The sequence below is a fragment of the Tasmannia lanceolata genome, unplaced genomic scaffold (assembly GCF_043159265.1).
Source record: "Tasmannia lanceolata isolate RefF3 unplaced genomic scaffold, GAP_Taslan_0.1 ptg000011l, whole genome shotgun sequence".
Classification (NCBI taxonomy): Eukaryota; Viridiplantae; Streptophyta; class Magnoliopsida; order Canellales; family Winteraceae; genus Tasmannia; species Tasmannia lanceolata.
The window spans coordinates 24,770,642-24,795,487 of record NW_027518688.1 but is presented as its reverse complement, the minus strand read 5'-3'; the positions used below and the strand labels follow the sequence as shown (position 1 = coordinate 24,795,487).

Sequence of the window (24,846 nt, the reverse complement as noted above, 5' to 3'; positions counted from 1 at the left end):
AATGTGTCTCTCAGAATCAAGCAGGTATGGTCAATCATATCAGGTAAGGATAACCTCTGGAACCACTGGTTTTCGTTGAAATATCTCAAAAGAAAAAACTTTTGGACCATTATCCATCCTTCCAAACCTTCCTGGGGGATTAGAAGTATCCTTAAGAGTAGGGAATTGGCTAAACCCCATATCTGTTACTTTGTGGGCAATAAAGCTGAAATTGATCTTTGGAACCAACCTTGGCATCCGCGCGGTGTCCTTTCTTCCCTCATATCAGACATAGAGCTAATTCCCCCCTTTCATCCATGACTACTCTTGACCAATTGCACTATGAGGGATCCTGGAATCCTATTCTGAACATTGGATCTCTTATCTGTGAAAAAGCCCTTTTATCCGAAGCCATCTTCAATGATTCAGCTAGCAACCTCCCTATTTGGAAACCAAACAGCAATGGTCTTTTCTCCGCGAAAAGTGGGTGGGAAGTCACCAGACAGAAATTTGAAAAACCTGTTTGGGCCTCGAGAATCTGGTTCAGATGCCATATCCCTCGTCATGCTCTTGTCTCCTGGAAAGCTCTCATCAATGGCCTAAGTACCACTGATAATCTTCATTTCCTGGACTCTTCAGTAAGCAGGTCTTGTATCTTATGCAAATCAGGTCTTGAATCTGTTAACCACCTCTTCTTCCAATGTCCCTACTCGAATTGGATCTGGAAATCTCTTCTTGTGAAGCTCGGACACTGTCGCAATCCCAAACTTGACCTTCTTCAGGAAGAGCAATGGCTTGCTACCAACTTCACAGGTGCAGGCCAGTCAGCTAAATTGGCCTACCTTGCTTTTGAAGCTTCAATATACAAAATCTGGATTGAGAGAAATCAGCGAGTATTCCATAATACTTCTCGTCCCAACACAGAGCTGATGTCTGATCTTCTTTCCCTGGTAAGATCAAAGATTCAGGGCCTGAAGATTGAGGATGTTGATAACCAAAGCAATCTCTCTATAGCTTCCAACTTTGGTTGTACCTTATGTCCTAAAATCTGTTCACCTCAAGCCGTTTCCTGGATCAAGCCGCTGCTTGGGTCTTTTAAAATCAACTCCGACGCTTCTTTGGATATTGAAGGAGGTGGTATTGGCGGTGCAATTAGGGACAACAATGGTTTCCTTGTTTCCATGTTCTCTGTGAACGTGGAGGGGGAGGATATTCTTGCTCTGGAAATTCGTGCTATCCTCGAAGGTTTGCAGCTGGCCGCATCTTTAGGCATCGATAAAATCTGGGTGGAAGTTGACTCTAAAACCGCTGCTGATGTGATCAACGGGAACTCGAAAATTCCTTGGAGGTGCTTCCATCATATTAAGGCCATTCATCAGCTCTTATCTCTTTTTCTCCAATGGAAAATCTCTCACATATTGAGGGAAGGAAACAGTGTTGCTGATTTTCTATCCAAACGGAAATGCCCATGCAAAGGGATCGATATCCCTCCTTTCCTGTCTCCCCCGGCTCTCCTTCAGCTCCTCGATTCGGAAAGGAGTGGCACTGAGTTCCGTAGAATGTAATTCCTCCATGTCTTGTAAATTTGTATTTTGGATTCTCTGTTGTTGGGAGCTTGTTCCCTTCTTGTTGGCTTTTCAGCCCCCTTAGTTGTTCCTCTCTTTTTTCCTAATGCAGGTTGGGGTCTTGCCTAACCCCTGCTTACTCATCAAAAAAAAAATCTCCTTAAGTTGGGATTTGCTAGCGACTTATGCATAAAGGAATTTCACGGCGGCTTTTGGATGAGAGATCAGCCACACAGGCTCACTTTTGAGCGGATTTTGTCTTATTCATTTAATTTATGAGAGGTGCTCTTATGCAAAAGTCCCCAGCAAATCCCCCTAAAAGTATATAGGGATTTGCTAGGCAATTTGGTAGAAAGACATTTCGTGGCTGGCTTTTGCATGTGAGAACAGCCAGACAAGTTGACTTTGGGGCAGATTTTGTCTTATTCATTAAATTCATCTGAGGTGGCTGTTCTCACATGCAATAGCTAGCCGTGAAACGGCTTTCCTCGAAATTGCCTAGCAAATCCCTAGTATTTAATATAAGACTGTTTCCATGACAACTGCATGAGGAGGATAAGTGTACGTATCAACATCTTTTGGCCACATGGCCCATGATTACCCATGCAAATGAATAGCTTTGAAACTTTGCGCTCTCGTTTCAGCCCCCGGTAGATGAATGCACGCGACAGCAACCATATACATGTTTTCGCAAACATCAAACCATCCTATAAAAGGGAGAGTTTGGCCACCCTTGTCTTTGTCCCTAACAACACTCATTTTGGTCTCTTTCCTTCTTAATTTCTGAGTTTTTGTCCTTCAAGGTGTGTCGTGTTTTTACAGAAATGGCAGTGAAAGTGTATGGCCCTGTTAGAGCAGCTTGCCCTCAGAGGGTAATGGCTTGCCTCTTTGAGAAAGATGTAGAGTTTGAAGTGGTAGAGGTGGATTTGGTGAATGGGGAGCAAAAGAGAACAGAGTTTCTTACTATACAGGTGATTAATCTTTAGTTGGAGTTGTATCTTGACGCGATCTGAATCGTCCGATGATCGATCCGTGATCTGGGTCATCCCGATACTGTCTAAAAATCACACATTGAGAGGGTGCTCATATCATTTCTGCCCCCTTAGCAAATAGTTCACAATATGGCCACCCAATGATCCATTGGACCATTAGATGGCCCCACGGTCGATGTCCAAACACAAAAGAAGGACCCACATGGCCCTAATCTACAAAATTAGGCACCATAATCTATGCTCCTAGAAGGGGACATGACAAATCTCCCCCTCTTGAATTGCTTGCCCTCGAGCAATGCAAGTGTGGCTGATAATATAGAATGTTCTCCCTTTCCCATGTGGCATCCTCCGTCGGTAAATTCTGCCACTTCACCAAGTATTCCGTGATGGTGCGGCTCCTCAACCTTCTTTGTCGCATGTCAAGAATGGCTTCGGGGTTGAGTACGACCTTTCCCTCATCATCAAGAGGGGGCAGAGTAAGAGAGGGGTGAATGTTCTGCCCAATGGCACCCTTCAAACATGACACATGGAAGACGGGGTGGATTCGACTACCCTCTGGAAGATCCAAACGATACGCTACACTACCCACCTTAGAAGTCACTTGATACGAACCATAGAAGCGGGGTTGAAGCTTATGAGCCCCCTTCTTCTTCAATGAGGATTGTCTATGCGGCTGCAATCGTAGATACACCATATCCCCCACCTGAAATGAACGGTCGGATCTCTTCCGATCAGCATACACTTTGTACCGATCTTGTGCAAGCTGCATGTGTTGCTTGAGTTCTTTGAGAAGGTCTTGGTGGTGTGAACCGATTCCTTGGCTGCGGGCACCCTCGTCTCAGGAAGTGCTATGTCAACAAACTTAGGGGCATCGTAACCATAGAGGGCACGAAAGGGTGTCATGTCGATTGACATGTGGTGGGTGGTGTTGTAGCAATACTCACCCATGTATAACCATCGTGGCCAAGATGATTGTTGATCTTGTACGTATGAGCGTAAGTAGCCCTCAATCCACTTGTTCGTAACCTCAGGCTGCCCATCGGTTTGGGGGTGGTAGCTAGTGCTCGGGGTCAATGAGGTGCCCGTCAATCGAAATAACTCCTGCCAAAAGGCGCTCATGAAGCGGCTGTCCCGATCACTCACAATGGTGCTTGGAAGCCCATGCAAGCGAAAAATCTCCTTGTAAAATAACTCAGCAACTTGGGGAGCCTTGTAGTCTGCCGGAAGGGAAAGGAAGTGGGCGTATTTGGTGAGGTGGTCGATGATGGTCAAGATGCAATCCTCCCCCCCCCCCCCCGATCTTGGTAATCCGGTGATGAAGTCCATGGATATGCCATCCCATTTCTTGTCGGGAATAGGTAGAGGTTGGAGCAACCCTGCAGAAAATATTGTCTCATGCTTCATACGTTGACAAATTGAACACCCACGGATGTGCTCCCAAACATCTCTCTTTAAGTGCTTCCAAGAGAACCTCTCCCTAACCTGGCGGTAAGTCTTATAGAAGCCCTGATGACCAGACATTGGAGAGTCATGATACGCGTTGAGAGCCTTCTTCTTCAATGCAATGGATGGAGGGACATAGATGCGTCCCTTACGTGACATAGATGCGTCCCTTACGTAGGACAATGTCATTATGCACATGGTACTCTTGTTGGAGCTCAGGGCCACATGACTTATCCATGACCGAACTGCATAAGGGATCTTTGGCATAGGCAGCCACTAAATCATCACGCCATGGGAGATCTACAACTGAAACGGCTGCCACCTCTGCCCGTCTAGAGAGGGCGTCTGCCACTATGTTATACTTCCCCTTCTTATACTCTATCTCAAAGTCAAAGGCCTGAATGCGACTCACCCACCGTTGTTGTCTATCATTCAACTCATGCTAAGATAAGAAGAGGCGGAGGCTATGGTGGTCTAGTCTGTCCTCACAACAAACTTTCCACAAATGAGGTATTGTCGGAACTTCGACAAGGCATGCATCAAAGCAAGCATCTCCTTATCATACACTGAGAGATGCAACTCTGAACCCTTGAGCTTTCTGCTCTCGAAGGTAATGGGATGAGCCCCTGCATTAGCACAGCCCCTATGCCCACACCAGATGCGTCGCATTCAACAACGAAGGGTTGGCTGAAATCTGGAAGGACGAGAATTGGGCATGAACACATAGTCTTCTTGAGACCCTCAAAAGCCTCTTGAGCTAAGTCGGTCCAGGTAAAGGCATTCTTTTTAGTCAGCTCGGTCAATGGGGCAGCCAACTGAGAGAATTCACTAACAAACCTCCTGTAATAACTACACAACCCTAGGAACCCTCGTAACTGTGTGAGTGTAGAGGGAGTCGGCCACTCTTGAATGGACTGAATCTTCTGTGTATCTACACGCACCCCCTCCGCGCTAATGACATGTCCCAAGTAGAGTAGCTCGGTCAATCCAAACTCACACTTGCTTGCCTTGGCTCTGAAGGTGTGACTTAGGAGAAGAAGTAACACCACCTCAAGATGCTGCTGGTGATCCTCGCGAGTTCGGCTGTAGATGAGTATATCGTCGAAGAATACCAAGACAAACTTCCTCAAGTGGGAGCGAAAGATGTCATTCATTGTCGCTTGAAATGTAGCAGGGGCATTGGTTAACCCAAATGGCATCACCATGAACTCATAGTGTCCATAATGGCATCGGAAGGAGGTCTTGGAAACATCCTCAGGCCTCATTCGGATTTGGTGATAACCAGAGCAAAGGTCAATCTTGGAGAACCATTGAGCACCTTGAAGTTCATCTAGTAACTCATCAATCCTGGGAATAGGGTATCGATTCTTGATCGTTCTTTGGTTCAGCCCTCGATAGTCAATACACATACGCATGGTTCCATCCCTCTTCTTAACGAGCACTACAGGGGACGCAAAGGGGCTTGTCCTAGGTCGGATGTGCCCCATATCAAGCAGTTCATGTATGGCCTTCTCTATCTCCTCCTTGTAAATTCGAGGATGGCGATAGGGCGGAACCATGATGGGCGAGGTCCCATGCTCCAACTCGATGACATGTTGATGGCCACGATCCGGCGGAAGCCCATAGGGAAGCTCCCCGAAAACTGCACTATACCGGTCTAGGATGTCCTGTACATCTTCTGGATGGACCGTGGTAGGCTTGGCAAGCTGGGGCATCCCTTGGATGGCAAAACACTCAGCTGCCCAAGTGACTTGATCCCTCCTCATTACTCTCTCCAACTGATCTGCTGATATAGATTGGGTGGATCCTGCGGGAAGCCCTTGCAAGATCACCTCTTGATCCCCTGCCATGAAACGGATGGCATGCTTTTGAAGCTTTGCATGAACTCCCCCACAGAGTACAGCCATTGCACGCCTAGGACCATATGAGCAGCTGATATAGAGATGACATAGAAATCATCCTGCAAGGTATGGCCTTGGATGGCCACTGACAGTTTCCTCACCACTTGAGTGCAACGCATGATGGAACCATTGGCAACGAAGACATCAAATCCGGCAAAGCTTTCAACTGGCAACTATAATATTGTGACCACAGACTGATCAATGAAGTTGTGCGTAGCTCCGGTGTCATCAAGATCACCAAGTGGTGCCCCTCAATCCTTCCCTTAACCCTGAAGGCATGAAAGTTGGGTACCCCTGAAAGTGATGCAAGAGAGGGATGCAACCTTATATTGTTGCTTTTCCCCTCAACAGATGGGACTTGTTGTTGCTGCAACTCGGTGTCGTCTTCCTTGACTTCATCCCTGTCATTGCCATCAATAATATCAGTCCCACTCTCTGGATGAACCTCCACAATCTGAAATTGGGAGCACTTGTGACCAGGCTCCCATGGTCCCCTACATTTGAAACACACCCTCATCTGCCTCATTATTGTCCTCGACATATCTTCAATAGGGACAACACCCTTGCTTGGAGAATTAGTGCTTGGTGGCCCGAGTTGTTGTTGAGGGTAGGGAGGTCGGTGACCTGTTGGATTCAAGCCAAAGTTGCGTCCTTGTTCAAAGGAGGAAGGGGGCCTAATCGGATTGGGTCGGTTGGGGGTGGTGAATGAGGCAGAAGCCTCCATGGTCAACGCCTTGGCCATGGCAGACTCTAAGTTAAGGGGATCAAAAGCGGACACCCAGCCCCGTAGAGGCTCCTTCAAGCCTTGAACAAACATGTAGGACAGCCGGATAGCACTCACTCCATCAACCATAAGGGACAATTGTCGAAACTCATCAACATAGGCACGTAGTTTGGCTGTTTGCCGAAGGTCTGCAAGCTCCCTAAAATGCTGCTCTGTAGGGACTTGATCAAACATTTGCAAGAGTCTTCTGCTGAAATCGGCAAAGTGTGTCACTTGGTTGGGATCCAAGGTCCTTCTCCCTTGGTGCCACCAATCATGTGCTGCAACATCTAAGTGTAGGATGGCGTAACGGACCTTGTCTAGCTCAAGCATCTCATTCACCTCGAAGAAAACCTCCAACTTTTGCATCCATGTGCGGGCTGCTGTTCTTGGGGTACCATCGTAATGGGGCATAGGAACACGGTTAAATCTGTCTGTGGCAGTCCTTAGCTCGATTCCGGCTCGTGGGATGGTGTTCTTGGCTCTCCATGTGCAAAAGTCCCTGAAAGACATCAGGTCCCTGAACTCTTGGCGAGTGGACATGTAATCAGCCATGAGAGTTTCAGCCTCTTCTTGCAACTCAGTCAAGCCTCCTCCTCGACCCACCATCAGTATCCCGGTGCGATCAACTCCTTCGCTAGGCCCAACAAACAAACGCTCGACGACATCACCTCTAGGCCCAATGGCCAAACGCTCGACAGCGTCCACAATGGCCCTTTCCATTCTGAACAAAGGTGCATCAAGGGTGGTGACCAGTCTCCTCACCAACCTGTCCTCAGTACCATCGTCATCCGTTTCTTCCCTTCGAGGTTCCATGGAGACCTCGGGGACCCCGTAGGTGTCAACAACCCTCTCGGCTTAGTTCCGGATTAGTTCTCGGTGCTTGGCCCTCAATTCTCTTTTGCTCATGGGCAGCACCCTCCTCCCAACTCTCTAGAAGACTCGGAGTGCAAGGGCTTGACAATGAGAAATGTCCACATACGCCACGCTATGCTTGGAGATTAAACAAACAATTGGCGAGCATTTTTTTTTTTCCTAAGGTGATTGCCCTGCTACTCTTTCCTCCACACAATGATAAGCTCCGTGAATCAAACTTGTCTAGCACATCCAACTCCCAACATCAAGGAGATTCCAACAGGGCAGACTACTAATGCCAAACACTTGGGAGGCGTCTTCGGGAAGGACATCTCCACCACCCATAGCTGGCCAAGAGGAGCTTTGATACCACCGGAATGACCCAAACTTACTGTAATTCTATGGCCCTTTTCACCCCCATTGTTAACTACAATTAGGGGATGCACATTCACACACACATTTAAACAAACACCTTAAGTGCACCAACTCATAGGGGACTGTTTTGCAATTCTTTTTCTGTCAAACACCAATAATGGCTTTACAAAAGAGAATAGAGCTATGCTCTCATAATATGAAAGATTGGGAAGTTTCCAATCACCAATAACAAACTGAAAAACAAAAAAAACAACATTTGGTATTGGAATGGAGGTTGAAGATGGGAAGATTGGTTGGGCATTCTCTTCAATGGCTGTGAAAGATGGAGATCTCCAAGGGCACACTACCTGTTGGAAGGAGGAGGAAAGATAGATGGGGTGCCCACTGCACCGGCAGTTGGAAGACTCACTGCCTTCAAAACTGGTTGGCTTCACTAGCCAAGGAGGGAAACTTGTATTTGTTAAATCTTTCTTCGTTCTTTTCTCATTCTACATCCCACATTTAAACACCAAAGAGTTGGGTGCCAATACCAATTCTGTTTAAGGCAAAATCAGCCCAAAAATGCCCATCTCATAGCCTCCTTTAAAGGCCTTCCCCAATTCCATCGTTTAGAGCATATAAAGAGTGAGAGGGTGCTCATATCATTTCTGCCCCCTTAGCAAATAGTTCACAATATGGCCACCCAATGACCTATTTGACCATTTCTGCCCCCTTAGTAAGGAGACTCGTCGAAATAATACTTTAAGGGCGTGTTTGGTTTGTTGGGAGAGTAGTGGAAGTAGGAGTCAAGTGGGAGGTGACAAGGATGGGAGGTGTGTAGAGTTGTCTAGAGGATAATAGGGGAAAAGTGGTAGTGTTTGGTTGGGTGTCAAACATGTGGAAAATGTAGGGGTGTCATTACCAAAATAGATGGTAGAAGAGAGAGAAAGGGAAGAGAGAGAGAGAAATGTAATGATTCCACAAGGCAAGACAGATTCCACTCTTCTCCCTTTAAAATCCACCAGAATGGAGGTTTTACATTGGAAGATTAGTAGAGGGGACAATCACGCCATATAAGTGCCACCTAGGGAAAAGGCTAATGATGATGTCTCCTCAATGACTTGAAGTCAAATAGAATTTAAGCTCAAATTTGACAACCAAACAACATTTGGCATTCCATATCCCGGAAAATGCCCAGCTGTCTTCCATTTGTTTTGCAACCAAACAGGGCCAAGGGTTTTTGGTTTGACTCGTATACTATCTCCTTACTAATTAGGTCTTATAGATCGGTTTTTTTTGTACGGAGCAAAATCTACCGTAGGATTAAGATTCAAAGGTTGAGAAATGATAATGTGAAAAGGAAGATGCCGTGGCAGTTGTTGGGCATGGAAAGGCAGGATCGGCATGGATCTTGGTCCCGTCGATCTTGTCTGTCCCCTTGTTTCAATCTCCTTAAGTTGGGATTTGCTAGCGACTTATGCATAAAGGAATTTCACGGCTGGCTTTTGCATGAGAAACCAGCCACACAGGCTCACTTTTGAGCAGATTTTGTCTTATTCATTTAATTTATGAGAGGTGCCTTTATGCAAAAGTCCCAGCAAATCCCCCTAAAAGTACATAGGGATTTACTAGGCAATTTGGTAGAAAGACATTTCGCGGCTGGCTTTTGCATGTGAGAACAGCCAGACAAGTTGACTTTCGGGCAGATTTCGTCTTATTCATTAAATTCATCTGAGGTGGCTGTTCTCACATGCAATAGCCAGCCGTGAAACGGCTTTCCTCGAAATTGCCTAGCAAATCCCTAGTATTTAATATAATACTGTTTCCATGACAACTGCATAAGGAGGATAAGTGTACGTACATCTTTTGGCCACATGGCCCATGATTACCCATGCAAATGCATAGCTTTGAAACTTTGAGCTCTGGTTTCAGCCCCCGGTAGATGAATGCACGCGACAGCTACCATATATACACATGTTGTTTTCGCAAACATCAAACCATCCTATAAAAGGGAGAGTTTGGCCACCCTTGTCTTTGTCCCTAACAACACTCATTTTGGTCTCTTTCCTTCTTAATTTCTGAGCTTTTGTCCTTCAAGGAGTGTCGTGTTTTCACAGAAATGGCAGTGAAAGTGTATGGCCCTGTTAGAGCAGCTTGTCCTCAGAGGGTAATGGCTTGCCTCTTTGAGAAAGATGTAGAGTTTGAAGTGGTAGAGGTGGATTTGGTGAATGGGGAGCAAAAGAGACCAGAGTTTCTTACTATACAGGTGATTAATCTTTAGTTGGAGTTGTATCTTGACGCGATCTGAAGCGTCTGATGAACGATCCGTGATCTGGGTCATCCCGATACGGTCTAAAAATCACACATTGATTGGTGTGATTTTTTAACCGTAGGCAATCCACAAGAGCCAACTAGGTGGATGGTCTGGATCATCGAATATTTTGATAAGTGTCTCTGGTCCCACTCTCATTGGATGATCATATCCCTCGATTAAGTGCAATGGAAGTGTCACCATTTCTAATTAAGTTTAATCCGAGCCATTGATTCTTTACATGTCTCAATCTTACAAATGGGTCGATCACCAAACGCGCCTCATGTGACTATGCTGTGCCATTTTTGTTCATCATGACAATCTATCACCTTGTTACTTTTTGTTCATCATGACAATCTATCACCATTTTTGTTCATCATGACAATCTATCACCTTGTTCTCTTTCAAAAAAATCTGATTTTTTTTATTTGGATAATTTTGCAGCCGTTCGGACAAGTTCCTGTCGTGGAGGATGGAAAATTCAGGCTTTTCGGTAGTTACTTTTTTTATTTATTTTTTAGCTTTTTTTTCTTTCTACTAAGTAGTTGAATATGGAACATATGTGAGAAGATCAGTAATTTGGTCACATAGGGCACGTTTGAATGCCGAGAAGATTTTGATTTGGAATTCTCACGTTTGCAGCCCTTTTTGAGTTGACATTTGGATCCCAATCAAATTCTTGAATTTCCAATTCAGGGACTGACAGTGAAAAAAATCAGATTTCGAAATAAACTGTGGAAATAAGAAATTGGAAATCCACAGATCTGGCAGTTTCCTTCATCATCTTGGCTCCTCAACCTCTCCCCTGCAGCAGGAAGTACCCCCTTCCCTCTCTGTCTCCCTCAACATGAGCTGGCAGATCTATTCATTTTGTACTGAAAACTCAATTCTAAATCCAAATACAAAATCTAAGGTATCCAAACGGGCCCATATTTCCATGCTAACTATAGCCATGTGGAAAAGGGGCCTATATGGCTCATGGGTCACTAATAGTATTTTCTTGGTCATTTGAGTCCTTTTTTCCCCTTATCTACTAGTGGATCTCGAGGTAGTGATGACAATTTTCATTCTTAAATGTATAGTCTTTCTTTTCATTTAATAAACCGGTAGGGGTCCTGCTAAATCCTAGCTTACCTCAAAAAAATAAATGATTCAAATTTTCCAAATAAATTACTTATTATCATTTTAGAGCTATTTGCCGTTATTATAAATTTAATTAAATTATGATAATTATATTACCAGTGTTCGTGCTTTAATGGGAAAAGACATGAGACTTATTCCAAAAATATTGTAATTAGCATGGGAATAACTATATCACTTTGTTTCTTCAAGAATTTAGCAATTCAAACTTTACTATATTACTATATCCACACTCATTTAGATTATATGCAGATTAAACTTTAATTTTTGTAGAGATCCTAGTTTAAGCTTATCGTGGATTTCTAGTCCTTTTCATTTTAGTATCTAATAGTCTATACCAATTTTATGTGAAAAAAATTAAAAAAAAGCTTATCTAAGCTTGTCTAAGCTATAGCTCAAAAACACATGTGGCCTCACATTTTTTGAGGGATCCAAAGCATTTACTTGGAAGGCCCTTCCATGGATAGGGTGTGTGCCAAAAATCAGCCCTATAGGATCATCCTAACCCAATCAAAGGTGGAGTGGAAAATGGACAGACACTGTGTATCCATGTTTCTGCCCATTTTTTCCCTCAACAGATGGCAGGGTTAGGATGATCCTATAGGGCTGATTTTTTGTACACACCCTATCCATAGAAGGGCCTCCCAAATGAATGCTTTGGATCCCCAAAAAATGTGGAGCCAGAGCTATAGCTTAGATAAGCTTATCTAAGCTATAACTTAGGAACACTTTCCTAAAAAAAAACTTATTTACCATTTTTAAAATTTTTAGAAAATATATTTTAAATAGTTAAATTCAGAATAAATTGAAATCACCATTGAGATTTGTTTTAATGATATTAATTATTGATTTGTCTGGCTCTTTATTTTCTTTTGTGTGCATGTGTGCGTTGATGAACTCGAAATTCTCAGAGTCCAGGGCAATTATTAGATACTATGCAGCTAAGTATCCAAACCAGGGGACAAACCTACTGGGGATCACTCTAGAGGATCGCGCTTTGGTGGATCAATGGCTGGAAGTGGAAGCCCACAACTTCAATGAATTGGTGTACACCATTGTGCTCCAATTGCTCGTCCTCCCAAGAATGGGCGAGGGAGGGGACATGCACTTGGTCCGATGCTGCGAGCAAAAGCTTGGGAATGTGTTCGATGTTTACGAGCAACGACTAGGAGAAACCAAGTATTTGGCTGGAGACTTCTTCACCCTGGCCGATTTAAGCCACCTTCCTGCCATTAGTTTCTTGACAACCGAGGCCGGAATGGGTCATCTAGTGAGGGAGAGGGAAAATATGAATGCCTGGTGGGAGGACATTTCTAACAGACCTGCTTGGAAGAAAGTGATGAAGCTAATGACATAATTTAAGGGTTTAAGCTTGTTTTAACTTCTATGTAGTTTGTGGGGTTAGTAATCCAAGTGATAAGTGTTTTTGCTTCAAGTGAAGGTAAAATAAATGGGATCTCTTGCTATAAATGTAATATTATCTTATAATGTATTGTACTTACAATTCATGAAAAGCAAGTCACCCAAGTATGGGAATGTAATCTTGTGGTAGACAGCTTGGCTAATTATGCCTGCGACACTAGCACAAACTCAGCTTTTTGGGATTGGGCCAGCCTTCCAGAGGATTCAAGAAGAGGAACTAGATGTGGCTGTATTCCCTATAAATGTAATAAGTAATGTTGCTTTCTTTTTCGGGTAAGGGGTTTTCTGTTCTATTTCCATCGTATTATGGGTAGGGGTGTAAATGGATATTCAAAAATTCGATTACCGTCCACATTCGAATCCGTTTAAAGCGAATATTATCTGAATCCGTTTCAAGCGGATATTATCCGAGTCCGTTTATGACATATCCGGCTCTTAGCGGATGCGAATCTGGTAAATGGTATATTCGATCCGTTTAACATCTGAATCCGAGAAGGCTAGAAGTACATCCTTTTTATTTATTATTAATAATATCATTAATATTTTTTTTTAGTAATGGCACACTATCTTTTATTTCTAAAAGAAAAGTGAATTTTCTTTTTTGAAAAACAAAACAAAAACAAAAAAAGTGTTTTGGGTTGGAAATGGAGTAATCTCTCATTTTAAGGGCATTCTTGGAGTTTAACATGGCTTCTTTATGAAGCAACAAATGTGGGTTGTAAGATGAAAGAGACAAATGGATGATGGTGATTGAAAGAAGATGGCATAGCTTCCAGAGAATTCTAAAGCAAAAAGGCCATCAAGGTGATTGATGATAAATGGACGACTCGGATCAATTTTCATTCGAGGAGTAAGAAAGAGAAGAAAGATAAAGTGCTGCAGTAAAATGTTCAAATTTACCAGATAAATGAATACGGATAATATACGAATTCGAACAATATCCCCGGAATTGAATTCGGTAATAGATATTAAATATCCATCAAATTCGAATCCGAATCCGAATTCGGGTAGTGTATACTTTTATCGAATTCGGATATAGCCATATCCGCTTCAAATTCAATCCGTTTACACCCCTAATTATGGGTTAGAGGCAAGGTTATATGCCCTCTTCTTGTATCTTTTATTCTTATTAATAAAATTTAAGGAGTTGCCCTGGGTCCCAAGATGACTTCCAAGTTAAAAAAGGGTGCTGTTTGTTTTGGATTTTGAGAATCGATTTTGAGTCCAATACTAATTATTGGTTTCAAATTTGTGTTTAATTTTGGGCACAAAAATCAGTTTTGTAAGATTGAGACATGTAAACCCACTAATTTCTTATTGGGAATCAAGGCCTTACTACGAGTGTTTGAATCAAACAATCAAAACAACCCACAAATATGCGAGAATGCAGGGAAAATAAATCACCCACAAATAGACAATGGAAAATCAGAACGCTAGAAAGATAATAAGAGCAGCACAAACCAAACCATAGCACCAAATTTTCATGAAAAACCCTTTAGTGTGAAGAAAAAAAAAGCTACAGGACAAATCCAAGATAGGGATCCGTTAAGACAACATAATATTGTACCATTTTTCCTCTCCTCAAGTTCTTTGCTCAAAACTTTAGGTTTACCAAAAATATAAAGAGGCCACATAAAAATACTGAAATACAAGATTACCTCACAAATCACTTTTCTTCTCCCATGAAACTTCAAAATAAGATTTCCAGTGAGTTGGAGATGATCTCGTTAGTAGCCATGACGATTGCGGCTTTCTGACAAAAACCTTGAGATTTGATATAAAAAGACCAAAACAATAGCTTTCCCACTAAGAATAGGATTGTTATAGGGAAATGTTATAAGCACTACTGTATAATGATGAGGGCACTCCTCACTTTATTAAAAGTACTATATGGCCCGCACGATAGGATATTAAAAGTACTATATGGCCCGCACCATAGGATGATCCAAACCGTCGATTAGATGGGCCACAGCCTAAATAGGTCATTTTATTAAAAGTACGATATGGCCCGTTTTAATTAAGTGATCTCAGCCCGATTCGAGTAAGTTTTGGCCCGATTTATATAAAAGGGGTTTTAGGGCTTATCTTTGGTTTCTTTGTTCTTTAAGGAGAGGGTTGAGATCAAAAAGGGAAAAACGGTGTATCAGGGTTGTTTCTTGGGGTTTTGGTGAGAGATACTAATCTTCTCTTGTTAACCCGAACGGGTGTGGCTATTTGGCTTAAAGTCATGGGTATGCTCCCTAGTGACAAGAGTTCGAATACCCTGTAGTAAACCCGATGCCCATGGTTTATGGGTGATTGCGTGCATCCATAGGGATTAGTCTCGCCCTAAAATGGGGTGGGGATACCTTATGTCATAAAAAAATACATCTTCTCTTGTAATCTCCTATTTCTATAGTGGATTTTCCCGTTGCATCTGTTGTGAATGTACGCTTTGCTGAACCACGTAAGGGGTTTTCACAACAGCTCCAATAATTGAGATTAGGGCGAAAGTAGATACAATAGCTCACAGTTGAATATCAATCATCAGGGCAATCGACCCAATCAGCATCAATGAAAACTTGGAAGATTATTGGTAAAGGATGATCTAAGAAAAATATCATTAGTCATGGTGTCTTTCAAGTAGTGCAAACTTCTTTTTGACTGTTACCCAATGTTCTCTTGTGGGTGTGTGCATGAATTTTCTCACCTTGCCTAAGATATAGTAGAGCCCTAACAATTCCTCTATTTGGATAAGGGCCTTGCAATGATTACTTATTAGTTGTTACTATTGTCAAAAGACAGTACACAGGGCAATGGCTGCTTAGGGAGAAAGGCTGCTTGGGGATCATTTATAAGGCTTAATTGAGGATTTGTTGAGAGAATGGGATGTGGTCCTTCACAATTATCTATTTAGGGAAGTGACATCCCTCTGTCTTGTTTTGATAATGGCATTCTTCACTTAACTAAACACTTTTCCGATCATGTCGATTATTTGGAATCCAGGTTGAGCTTTTACCTTTAAATAGGGTTGGGTTCGGGTTGATTCCAATTCATTTTTTACCAAAAAACTCAAACTGGCCCGACCCAAGTTGCACCCCTATAATTCTGATTGTTTGTTAACAGTTTTTTTTAGAAATTGTAACAGCCTTGAACAACTCATCAGAAAAGTCCTAGTAGAGACTGTTGAAGTATAAACGATTAAATAACAGCTTTAGCTTTTGGAGAAATTGGTTGTTTCACACATGGGTCTGTTGACCAGTGAGTCAGTGACTAGTTTTTCTTCATGAGGAGAAGATTTTTTTTTTGTTAAATCATGTGACGGGTTTATAGATACAGAATTCATTTCTGTTGATGTTTAAAGAAAAGATTTAGAAGAAAAATAGATATTTACAGTCCCACAAACAATTTTAGATTGATGGGACCAATTTCTCACTGCCCCCTTCAAAATCACATAACCAAGAGGACAAGTAAAAAATAAAGAATAGAACACTGCCAGAAATGCTGGTAGAAATTCCTTTCTCATTCTAGTTTACTACAACATATAATTACTTATTTTTCTTTGAGAATATTTCCATGTAATGCATATAAGAAGAGGGGTTGCAATCTTCTTCAGAAAATGATGATAATAATGGTGATGATGTTGGTTTTTGCTTCTTACTGTGATCCTGCTTTTGCAAGGCTCGACAGTGTTCTTGAAGGACTCACCATAGATTTTGCATAGGCAAAAGGCAATGCCACTATCTTCTTACCTTTGCTTACATATGCCCTCTTTGTGAAGTTGTCGTAATCGTTTGCTTCGATCTCATCTAAAATCTGGCCGTACAAAAGCAAGGAAGCCCAAACCTGTAGCAAGAGATGGTCATAAATGTTGTTTTAGTCATTCCATCATATGTGTTCATATTATACAAAAAGCTTGTTTTATTTGCCCTACTTGGTGCTCCCCTTAGATATGTTGAATTGGGGAAGTCTCCGATCCTCCAAAAGTATAATTGGGTTGTAAATTTGAGATCTGATGGGTGTGTGATCAATCTCATAAACAAATGGTATATAAGTTCATAAATAGGATTGAAAACTTGCAGTCTGAGTGGGGGTATTTAGGCTACTGATATTTGCACAACCATGTTTTGATAATTGCACTAACTCGTCTTGTCGTTTATTATTTAAGCAACAGTCAAAAGTTCTTCCAGTTCCCAAAAAGCTTTCAGAAGCCAATTAGATAAGAAAAGACAGGCTGAGTTTGTGCAATTATTAAAACATGGTAGTGCCAATATCAGTGGCCTATATGTATGTAGGTATGTATGTATAAGCTTACATTTCGGGTTTTATGGTATGTATGTATGTTTGTTTGCATCCCTATAATGTCTAGATGGTGAAAAACAACTTTGTTACATTTACAACTATAAATGGAATAGATAAATTCAAAAATCTACAATATAATGGGATAGAGGCTTAGAGCATTTGGAAATAGATGATCTAACTATTTTCATGGAGCTAGAAATTGGAAACATAGAGGTGAGGGCACTTTGGTAATAAATGACTTAAGGTTGCAAGTCTACAATCTAAAGAATTTTGGGTTTATAGGACAGTAAGCTTTATCTGTAAATAAAGACCTTCAGATTTCTAATGGCTTTTGGGGAGTTTTCTTGTGCAGTTTACAGTGTGTTAGTTCCATGAAAAAATAGAGGTGTATTTTGAATTTACCGGCCATCTACTGGCTTTATTAAGCTCTGTTAGTCCTTTCTCTGCTTCCTGGAAGAACATCCTAGCCCTCTTAATTTGGTTCTTCATAAAGCTCCTCCATTTGTCCGTCACCCTCCCCGCGAATATATCATCATCCGAAAGCCCTGCTTGTTCCAGCTCGTCCTGTGGCAGATAAACCCTTCCTCTTCTAGCACTGAACACACAAAAACCCATAAGAAGAATAAAAAGAGATAGTTTTTTATTGAGATAACTAAGTTTTTTGGATGAGACTAGTTCTATGATTAATGATAGTTTTCTATCTTTTGTTCATGTTCCTCAGAGTGCCAACGATCTAGCGGATCAGTTGACTAAATCTGGGGCATTGAGGGTGGGTCCTCTCTACCCATTGACGTGAATCTATAATATCTTTTTTGCTATGAATATAGTTATCTTTCTTCAAAAAAAAATGTTTGTTAACTAGCTAGGTGAACATAAGGACAAATAGAGGTAGAAAGATAGTTCAATGAATTTTCACTTACTCTTCTCCAACATCCCTAAGAATATTGGTGAGCTGATTTGCAATTCCTAATGCCAAGGCAGCATTGTAGACACTTTCTGTTGTTGCCTGTGAATCTGGAGCTATACCCATCACTGGCACGCTCATTAAACCAACAGTTCCAGCTACGTAGTAACAATAGAGATAGAGCTCATCAAAGTTCATGTATCTTGACTTCACAAGGTCCATCCTCATTCCTTCAATCATGTCTTCGAATGGCTGAAAGAGAAGAAATTTAGAATTGATGAAAAGTCAATTACATTATGGGCATTACAGTTGCGAAGGATGATGGAAAATAATGAAATTAGGACATTTTCCTCTAAGGAATGTAGGGAATATATACTATGATTGAAATGCTCATGAACATTGGGATTCTGATTTTCTAAGACAAGCTAAATGCTGCCTTAATTCAATTTCATGATTCTAACACACCTATAGGCATGTTTGGCAATCATTAAAAGAAATCATGGAATATTTTTGTACCGAAGCTGAGAGAAGGGTGAGAGGGCTAGTGGGAGAGAGATTTGAGATGGCTGCTGTTATGGGTAAAATCGGTATCTCCAGTGAAAAACGACACCTGGTATATCCCCCTAAATAGGAAGCTAGCCTTGCTTCTCTAATATAAAGGCAAGCGATACTCCCCGTCTCCGGATTAGCAACGTCTCCTAAAACAGGAAGGCACTCCAAAAGGAAAGTCCCGATTGAGGTCATGAAGCTACTCTTCCACGAGGTCGATCGACCAACTTAGAAACCAGTTCCCATAAGGAAACCTGGTACTTATCAAGATAAGAATCGAAATTAACTCAAAGGGAAGTCTACTGATAAGGAAAGACTCCCACTAAGGCAAATCTCCTAAATTGCCTTGGACGACTCCTTTATAAAGAGACCCCCACGCTCAAAGGAACGCGTCTTCAACATCTTGAATCATCTCCTCCAATTACCTCCATAACCTTCTAGTTTCATTGCTTACTTCTCCTATGTGTCGATTTCTGACTTGAGCGTCAAGTGGTCTCCCGGAGTCCACACTCCGGTATCCCTAACGTGCTTTCTGTGAGCACAGGTTTATCACAGATTTAAGCTCTACCGTCCATCAACACGTGAACCAGATTTCGGCATCAACAGCTGTTAAGTGAGGAGAACATGTGATGGGGTTGTTAAACAAAGAAAAAAAAAATTCCCTGTTTAAGATAGGATTTTTGTTTTTTCTGATTTTCAACCCCATACCCTGCTCTCCTCACTCACCACCTCTCAAATCAATCTCTCTCTTCCCTATGTTTTTTTTTTCTATTACACATGGTAAAAACTTATTCCATGAAATTTTTTTCATGGTTAGAAAGTTTTTTTTTTCATGAAATTTTTACACATGTCCTATGTCTTTCCAAATTGTTGGTCCGGCAGTTTTGAGAAAATAGTGATGGATTCCATAAAATATCTAACCTACCCTGATACAACAGCACAATAAAAGGACTTCTGGTCGATGATACTGAGCAGACCTGTTTTCATTAAAATTTGTAACTTTGTGTCATATGTTGGAATCCACAACCCATTGGTAATTATTTGACCTTTCCAAAGAGAAACCCAGATGGGCACTCTTTGAAAACTGCTGAACTCTATGAAAAATAATTGATTCCAGTCGAGAAAACGTAGTCGAAAATTTTCATCTCAATTTTCTAAATTATTATTATACAATGGATGGAATTGATATACTTCGAAGGATTCAAAGCTATGAAAAGAAGTATGGCAGTTTTTTTCTGAAAAAGAAGAAACAAAATACCTGTATGTCGACAGGATACCTCAAAACTGTATCAGATAGAGCTGCATCAAACATATCATATGGGCGACCTTGGAAGAGATCCTCCAACCTGGATTGCCACCGGTCTAGGGCCGTTGGCGTTATGTGCGAAGCATTAGGCCCGTCTACAAGTTCGTCTGTCCTTCTGCACCATACTGCACATAAATGGGACTTTAGACTATCATTTGAGGAATCAACCTTAAAAAGTCCAAGTAGACAAAATTGTAATGAAAAAACAATAAGGGATGACCCATCAATTTCTCAAACAGATGTCCAGAAAAAACTTAAAACACATATTTTTTCTATAGAGTGGTAAGATGAAGATCTAGTCTTAGCTAATTCACTAGTACACTACCAATATGGGACAGTTAGAAACTTACTTGTACTCTGCTCTACTAGTCCTCCCATTCCCACTCCTGCCTGGATTCTAAATTCCCATTAGGTTCAAGCACATGTGCATGAAGTCCTTATTGACTAGTTTAGTTGTTGGATTAATTTTTGTTTAAAATGTTGCTATGCCTTGTAAATTCAAAAGTTGTAAAATGGCAAATTATATACCATTTTCCATGCCTAGAATGTTCTTGTTTATTGGATTCTTGATATTTAACTTAAAAGTATGAAAAGGTCCCTTAAGCTAAGCAGAAAAAATTGAAAAAAAAAAAAAAAAAAATCTGAACTTCAGGATATCATGCTAGAAAACGATTGTGGGGTATTGACTGTCTTTTGGGTTAGTTTGGGTGTGCACTCTAATTGCATTGTGGGTGCAACTTGTGTATAAACTTTCAGTCAAACAACTTTAGATAGCAGGTTTACACAAATTGCAACCACCGTGTAATTAGATTGCACACCAAAACTAACCCTTTATGTGGAATTTCACATTTTTTCCATGGTATTGTTATGTCCAGGCAATCATGATATGGAGCTCAAATTTTGTTTCTGGAGACTACTTTAGAGTGTCAAATAGTTTTAAGATTTCTAGTTTCTATATTTCTATGGACAAGAATTGTCAATCAAAGATAGCTAAAGCAGTTGGAGAATATTGTCACCACTAAATCAAGTTTTGGTAGTCCTGTAGAAACATCATGTCCCTAGTTTGCAATATTTTTCCACTGAAACACAATGTGAATCAAACAGAAAAAAAGAAAAGAAAAAGAAGCCGTCGACTTATTTATCTTCCAAGGCAAATCTTCAATCATCTACTAGTTGAAAGTCTTCATGGTTAATTGGATTCCTAACAAAGAAAATTTTCTAATCAAAAGATCATGTACAGCTTTCCATCACTTACCATAGATTGCCCAGATAGCTTTTCGTCTCTCAGGGGTCATGAGCAGCGTTCCTGGACAAATCAACAGAAATATTAAGTTAATTCCATATGAATTCCATCTTAAGCATAATCTAAAGGCACAATTCAAAACCCCAAGCTACATTGTCAAAGACACATGAACACAATAATCCCATCCCCAAGCTCATTAGAGAACTACATATTAAAGAACACAGATAAGGAAGCAACCTAAGTAAAATGTCTTTGCATACTCTGCGCAAACTTCACCACAACGGTCATAAGCTTCGTTCAACAGATGAAGAGTCCCTGGAACAACCATGTCTGGTTTCACATCAAGAGTGCCCTTTGACCTCATTTGATCTTTAACCAAAGCAGCTTGTTTAAGGACCACATCATAGACCTTTTGCTCTGATGAAACCACAATTTCCCCCGATGGGTTTGCAATCAAACTCGAAACAATAGGGAAATTTCTATTGTTTTCTTGATCAAAACCCAAAGAAGCATAGTTCAAATCTGCATGAAGAGAGCAAGGTTTCTTTCCCTTCACCTTCCCTTCATATCTTGAGCTCATAGCTCTACTAACAGATCTCGAATTAATAAACCGCCCTCCCTCGCGAATTGACTCTGAAAACCCAAGGTTGTAGGAGATATCTGAGGGTGAAGAAACCCATAATATGGCAATGGACATTTTGAAATCAACCCTGACCCTCTTAACTCTCCTTGGATTTTCTTCTTTTTCTTCTCTCTCTGTTTTTTTTCCTACCACATATTAGATAATCCCAACACTAGCTCTCTATTAAAAGGCAGCACACCTTTGATAAAAAAAACAAAAAAAAAACAGGACTCTAAGAACCCTTAATCAAATCAAAACCTGTCAATGGAATTCACATAAACAATACTATAAGGAAAATTCACTTGTGACAAATAGAAGGAGCTTAACTCAAAATCAAAGTCCCTCCTATGAGAAATCTACAATACTTGAGAAAACAAAAACAGTTCAGGGTTTTATTTTCTAACAAACTTTCTTCCCACACACTAAAAAAAGAATAAGAACACAAAGGTACAATCTCAGAAAAAACCCCAAGAACAACAAAAGCTAAAGAACATATATCAAAGATCAAAACCCAGCTCAAGAAATAGAAAGATGGGTTCTTTTTCCTTGTTTTCCAAACTAGAGTTTTGAGTTTTTCACTTCACCAGCTCCACTCACCACCCATTTATCTTCAAAGAATCAACCCATCAAAACCCACTAGAACAAAAAAGACAAAGAATGCCAAAAAAAAAAAACACTTACCTGTTCTTACTCTGCCACTCAGTTACAAAAAAAACATTACAAAAAACAAAACAAAACAAAACACCATCACTGTCTCATGGACAAACTAAATAAGAAAAATACAAAGCCCTCAGTAAAAGTATTCTGTTTCCAAGATCTTCTAGATTCCTAAACAATGCTCTTTCAATGAATCCCTAAAACGTGACACGTGGCAGGCTCGACCAATGTATGGAAGATAACCTTATCACATGGAGGTGGTGGTAGCCTTAGTAGGAGGACACGTGTGTTTTAACACGTGGCATGAGGTGGCGGAGAGTTTTGAGTGCTTTTTTAGGAGATCTAGTGCTTATGGTGGGACCCACCCTAAAAGGTCTTTTGTCGTCCAATGCAAAAGGTGTCTTGAAGACCAAATTCACACCTCGTGTCCACTCCTTGTAAGCGGGTCTCCTGCGTGCCACGTCATCAATGCATACATACTGCACCATAAGATGATCCAAACCTCGTGTCCACTCCTCACTTTATAAAAAAGTACGGTATGGCCCGCACCATAAGATGATCCAAACCGTCCATTAGATGGGTCACATCCTAAATAAGTTGTGCCCCAAAAATTATTTCCATATGTTGATGATCCTAACCCTCCGATCTGAATGTTAGAGGGTTGATCCTAACCCTCTATAGATCGGAAGGTTAGGATCAACCTATGTAAATGATTTTTGGGGCACAACCTATTTAGGCTGTGCCCCATTTAATTGACGGTTTGGATCATCCTACGGTGCGGTCAATACTGTACTTTTAATAAAATGAGGAGTGCCCTCATCAAAATACAGTAGTGCTGATAACATTTCCCTTAATAAATCATTGTTAATGTTAATGACATTAAAAGGGGACTGATATATATACTCACTACCAAGTTTGGTACTACTTAATTTACTCTATGTTTTAATAAGCGCAGTGATAAATCTACCCCATGCCTCTCTCTCTCTCTCTCTCTCTCTCTCTCTCTCTCTCTCTCTCTCTCTCTCTCTCTCTCTACGCATTACCCTTTATGGGGTCGATTTATCACTGCCCTTTAATAATTGCACAAAGTCAGCTTGTTTTTTCTTTCTTGTTAGGCCTGTGCGAGCTTTTTTGGAACTGTAACAACCTTTGAAAAAAGGGGTGGCCCAGTACATAAGGCTCCTGCCATTGCGGGGTCTGGGGAGGGCTATATGTAAGCAGCCTTATTCCTGCTTTGCAGAGAGGCTATAACAACATTTGATTGTTGTTTAAATAATAAAGGACAAGATGAGTAAGTGCAATTATCAAAACATAGCAGTGCCAACATCAATAACTTTTTATTATTGGATGTTGATAGCATCTTGAGTATTGTAACAGCCGTGAAAAGCCAATTTAAAAAGTAAAAAACATAAAGTGAGTAGCGCCATTATCTAAATATGGTAGTGTGGACATCGGTCCTCGTAAAAACACATTGAATCCCTACGCTCTGATTCTTTCAAAGTAAAAATCGACATAAAATTTGTTTTATGTTGTAGAAATGAACATAAAACAAATTTTACGTCCATTTTTACGTCGAAAGAAATGGAGAACGAATATACAAAATTGATGGAAGCTTCACGATTATCCAAGTGTAACGTTGTGTTCCCTCCTTTAGGAAAGAATATACGAGTATCTGAGGTTCAATTTTGGTCATTGGTTGTATCCAGAAAAACCATCCATAAATGACAACATTTAAAATCTCAAGAAATGTTATGATCATGATCAATTTGTTTTCAATGAAAACTACAAATATATATTCTGGCTGTGCTTGGGTTGTCAGAATCAGGGACCAGAATCAGAATTGACATCTTATTCCTATTGCCTTGGAAATGGAATGGAAACAAATTAAAATAAAAAATTTAATAAAATTTCCATTCCGACACGCAGAATCAGAACACCACCTCTTGGGTGGGAAACAGATTCCGGCATTTGCCCCTTTAATTCCACCAATCCAAACGCACCCTCTAGGTTCTCTTCAGCATTTTTAGTGGTTCATTGAATTGATATTTTCGTATGAATGGAATGTGTCAAAAATACCTCTACAAATACCAATCCATACACTCACTAGAATGTTTATGGGTGTTTTAGTTATTTTATATATAAAAAAAGGGGGTTTTGCAAAAGAAGTCTTCTACTTTGCTATATTTGCAAAAACAGTCATTTAGTTTTCCAATTTACAAATAGAGTCATTACATTTGAGTGATTTAGGGCAGTGATAAATCGACTCTCCATGTGTCTATCTCTCTCCTCTTTCTCTCTCTAACCTAGAGGAGAGAGAAAGACACATGGGGAGTCGATTTATCAATTTGGGGAGTCGATTTATCACTCCCCTTTTGCAAATCAGGTCATGCCAAATAAATTGTGACCAAAATACCCATGGTAGATTTTTTTTTTGACTCGTAAAAGGCCAAAAAGTACTTTTATATGAGAAGACTAAAATTACCTTGTAAAAGACCTAAAAACCCAAGACCGTCAATGCATATGTTTTGAATCAAGTTTGATAGGGGGATTTTTGTCCTT

General features: G+C 40.8%; 2 protein-coding genes across 2 annotated transcripts; one reads left to right on the top strand and one right to left on the bottom strand.

Moving 5' to 3' along the window:
- Positions 1 to 9,895: 9,895 nt before the first annotated feature.
- Positions 9,896 to 12,995, top strand: LOC143886760 (glutathione S-transferase F12-like). Its single transcript, XM_077390872.1, has 3 exons — positions 9,896 to 10,118; positions 10,608 to 10,656; positions 12,215 to 12,995. The coding sequence occupies exons 1-3, from the start codon at positions 9,972 to 9,974 to the stop codon at positions 12,658 to 12,660; spliced, it is 642 nt and encodes a 213-aa protein (XP_077246987.1). The 5' UTR covers positions 9,896 to 9,971; the 3' UTR covers positions 12,661 to 12,995.
- Positions 12,996 to 16,093: 3,098 nt separating this feature from the next.
- LOC143886757 (phytoene synthase 2, chloroplastic-like) lies at positions 16,094 to 22,316 on the bottom strand. The gene is made up of 6 exons (XM_077390870.1): positions 21,246 to 22,316; positions 21,021 to 21,071; positions 19,718 to 19,890; positions 17,927 to 18,162; positions 17,409 to 17,601; positions 16,094 to 16,550 (listed from the first exon to the last, which is right to left on the bottom strand). Exons 1-6 carry the CDS (start codon positions 21,703 to 21,705, stop codon positions 16,362 to 16,364), a joined length of 1,302 nt encoding a protein of 433 aa, XP_077246985.1. The 5' UTR covers positions 21,706 to 22,316; the 3' UTR covers positions 16,094 to 16,361.
- Positions 22,317 to 24,846: the final 2,530 nt, after the last annotated feature.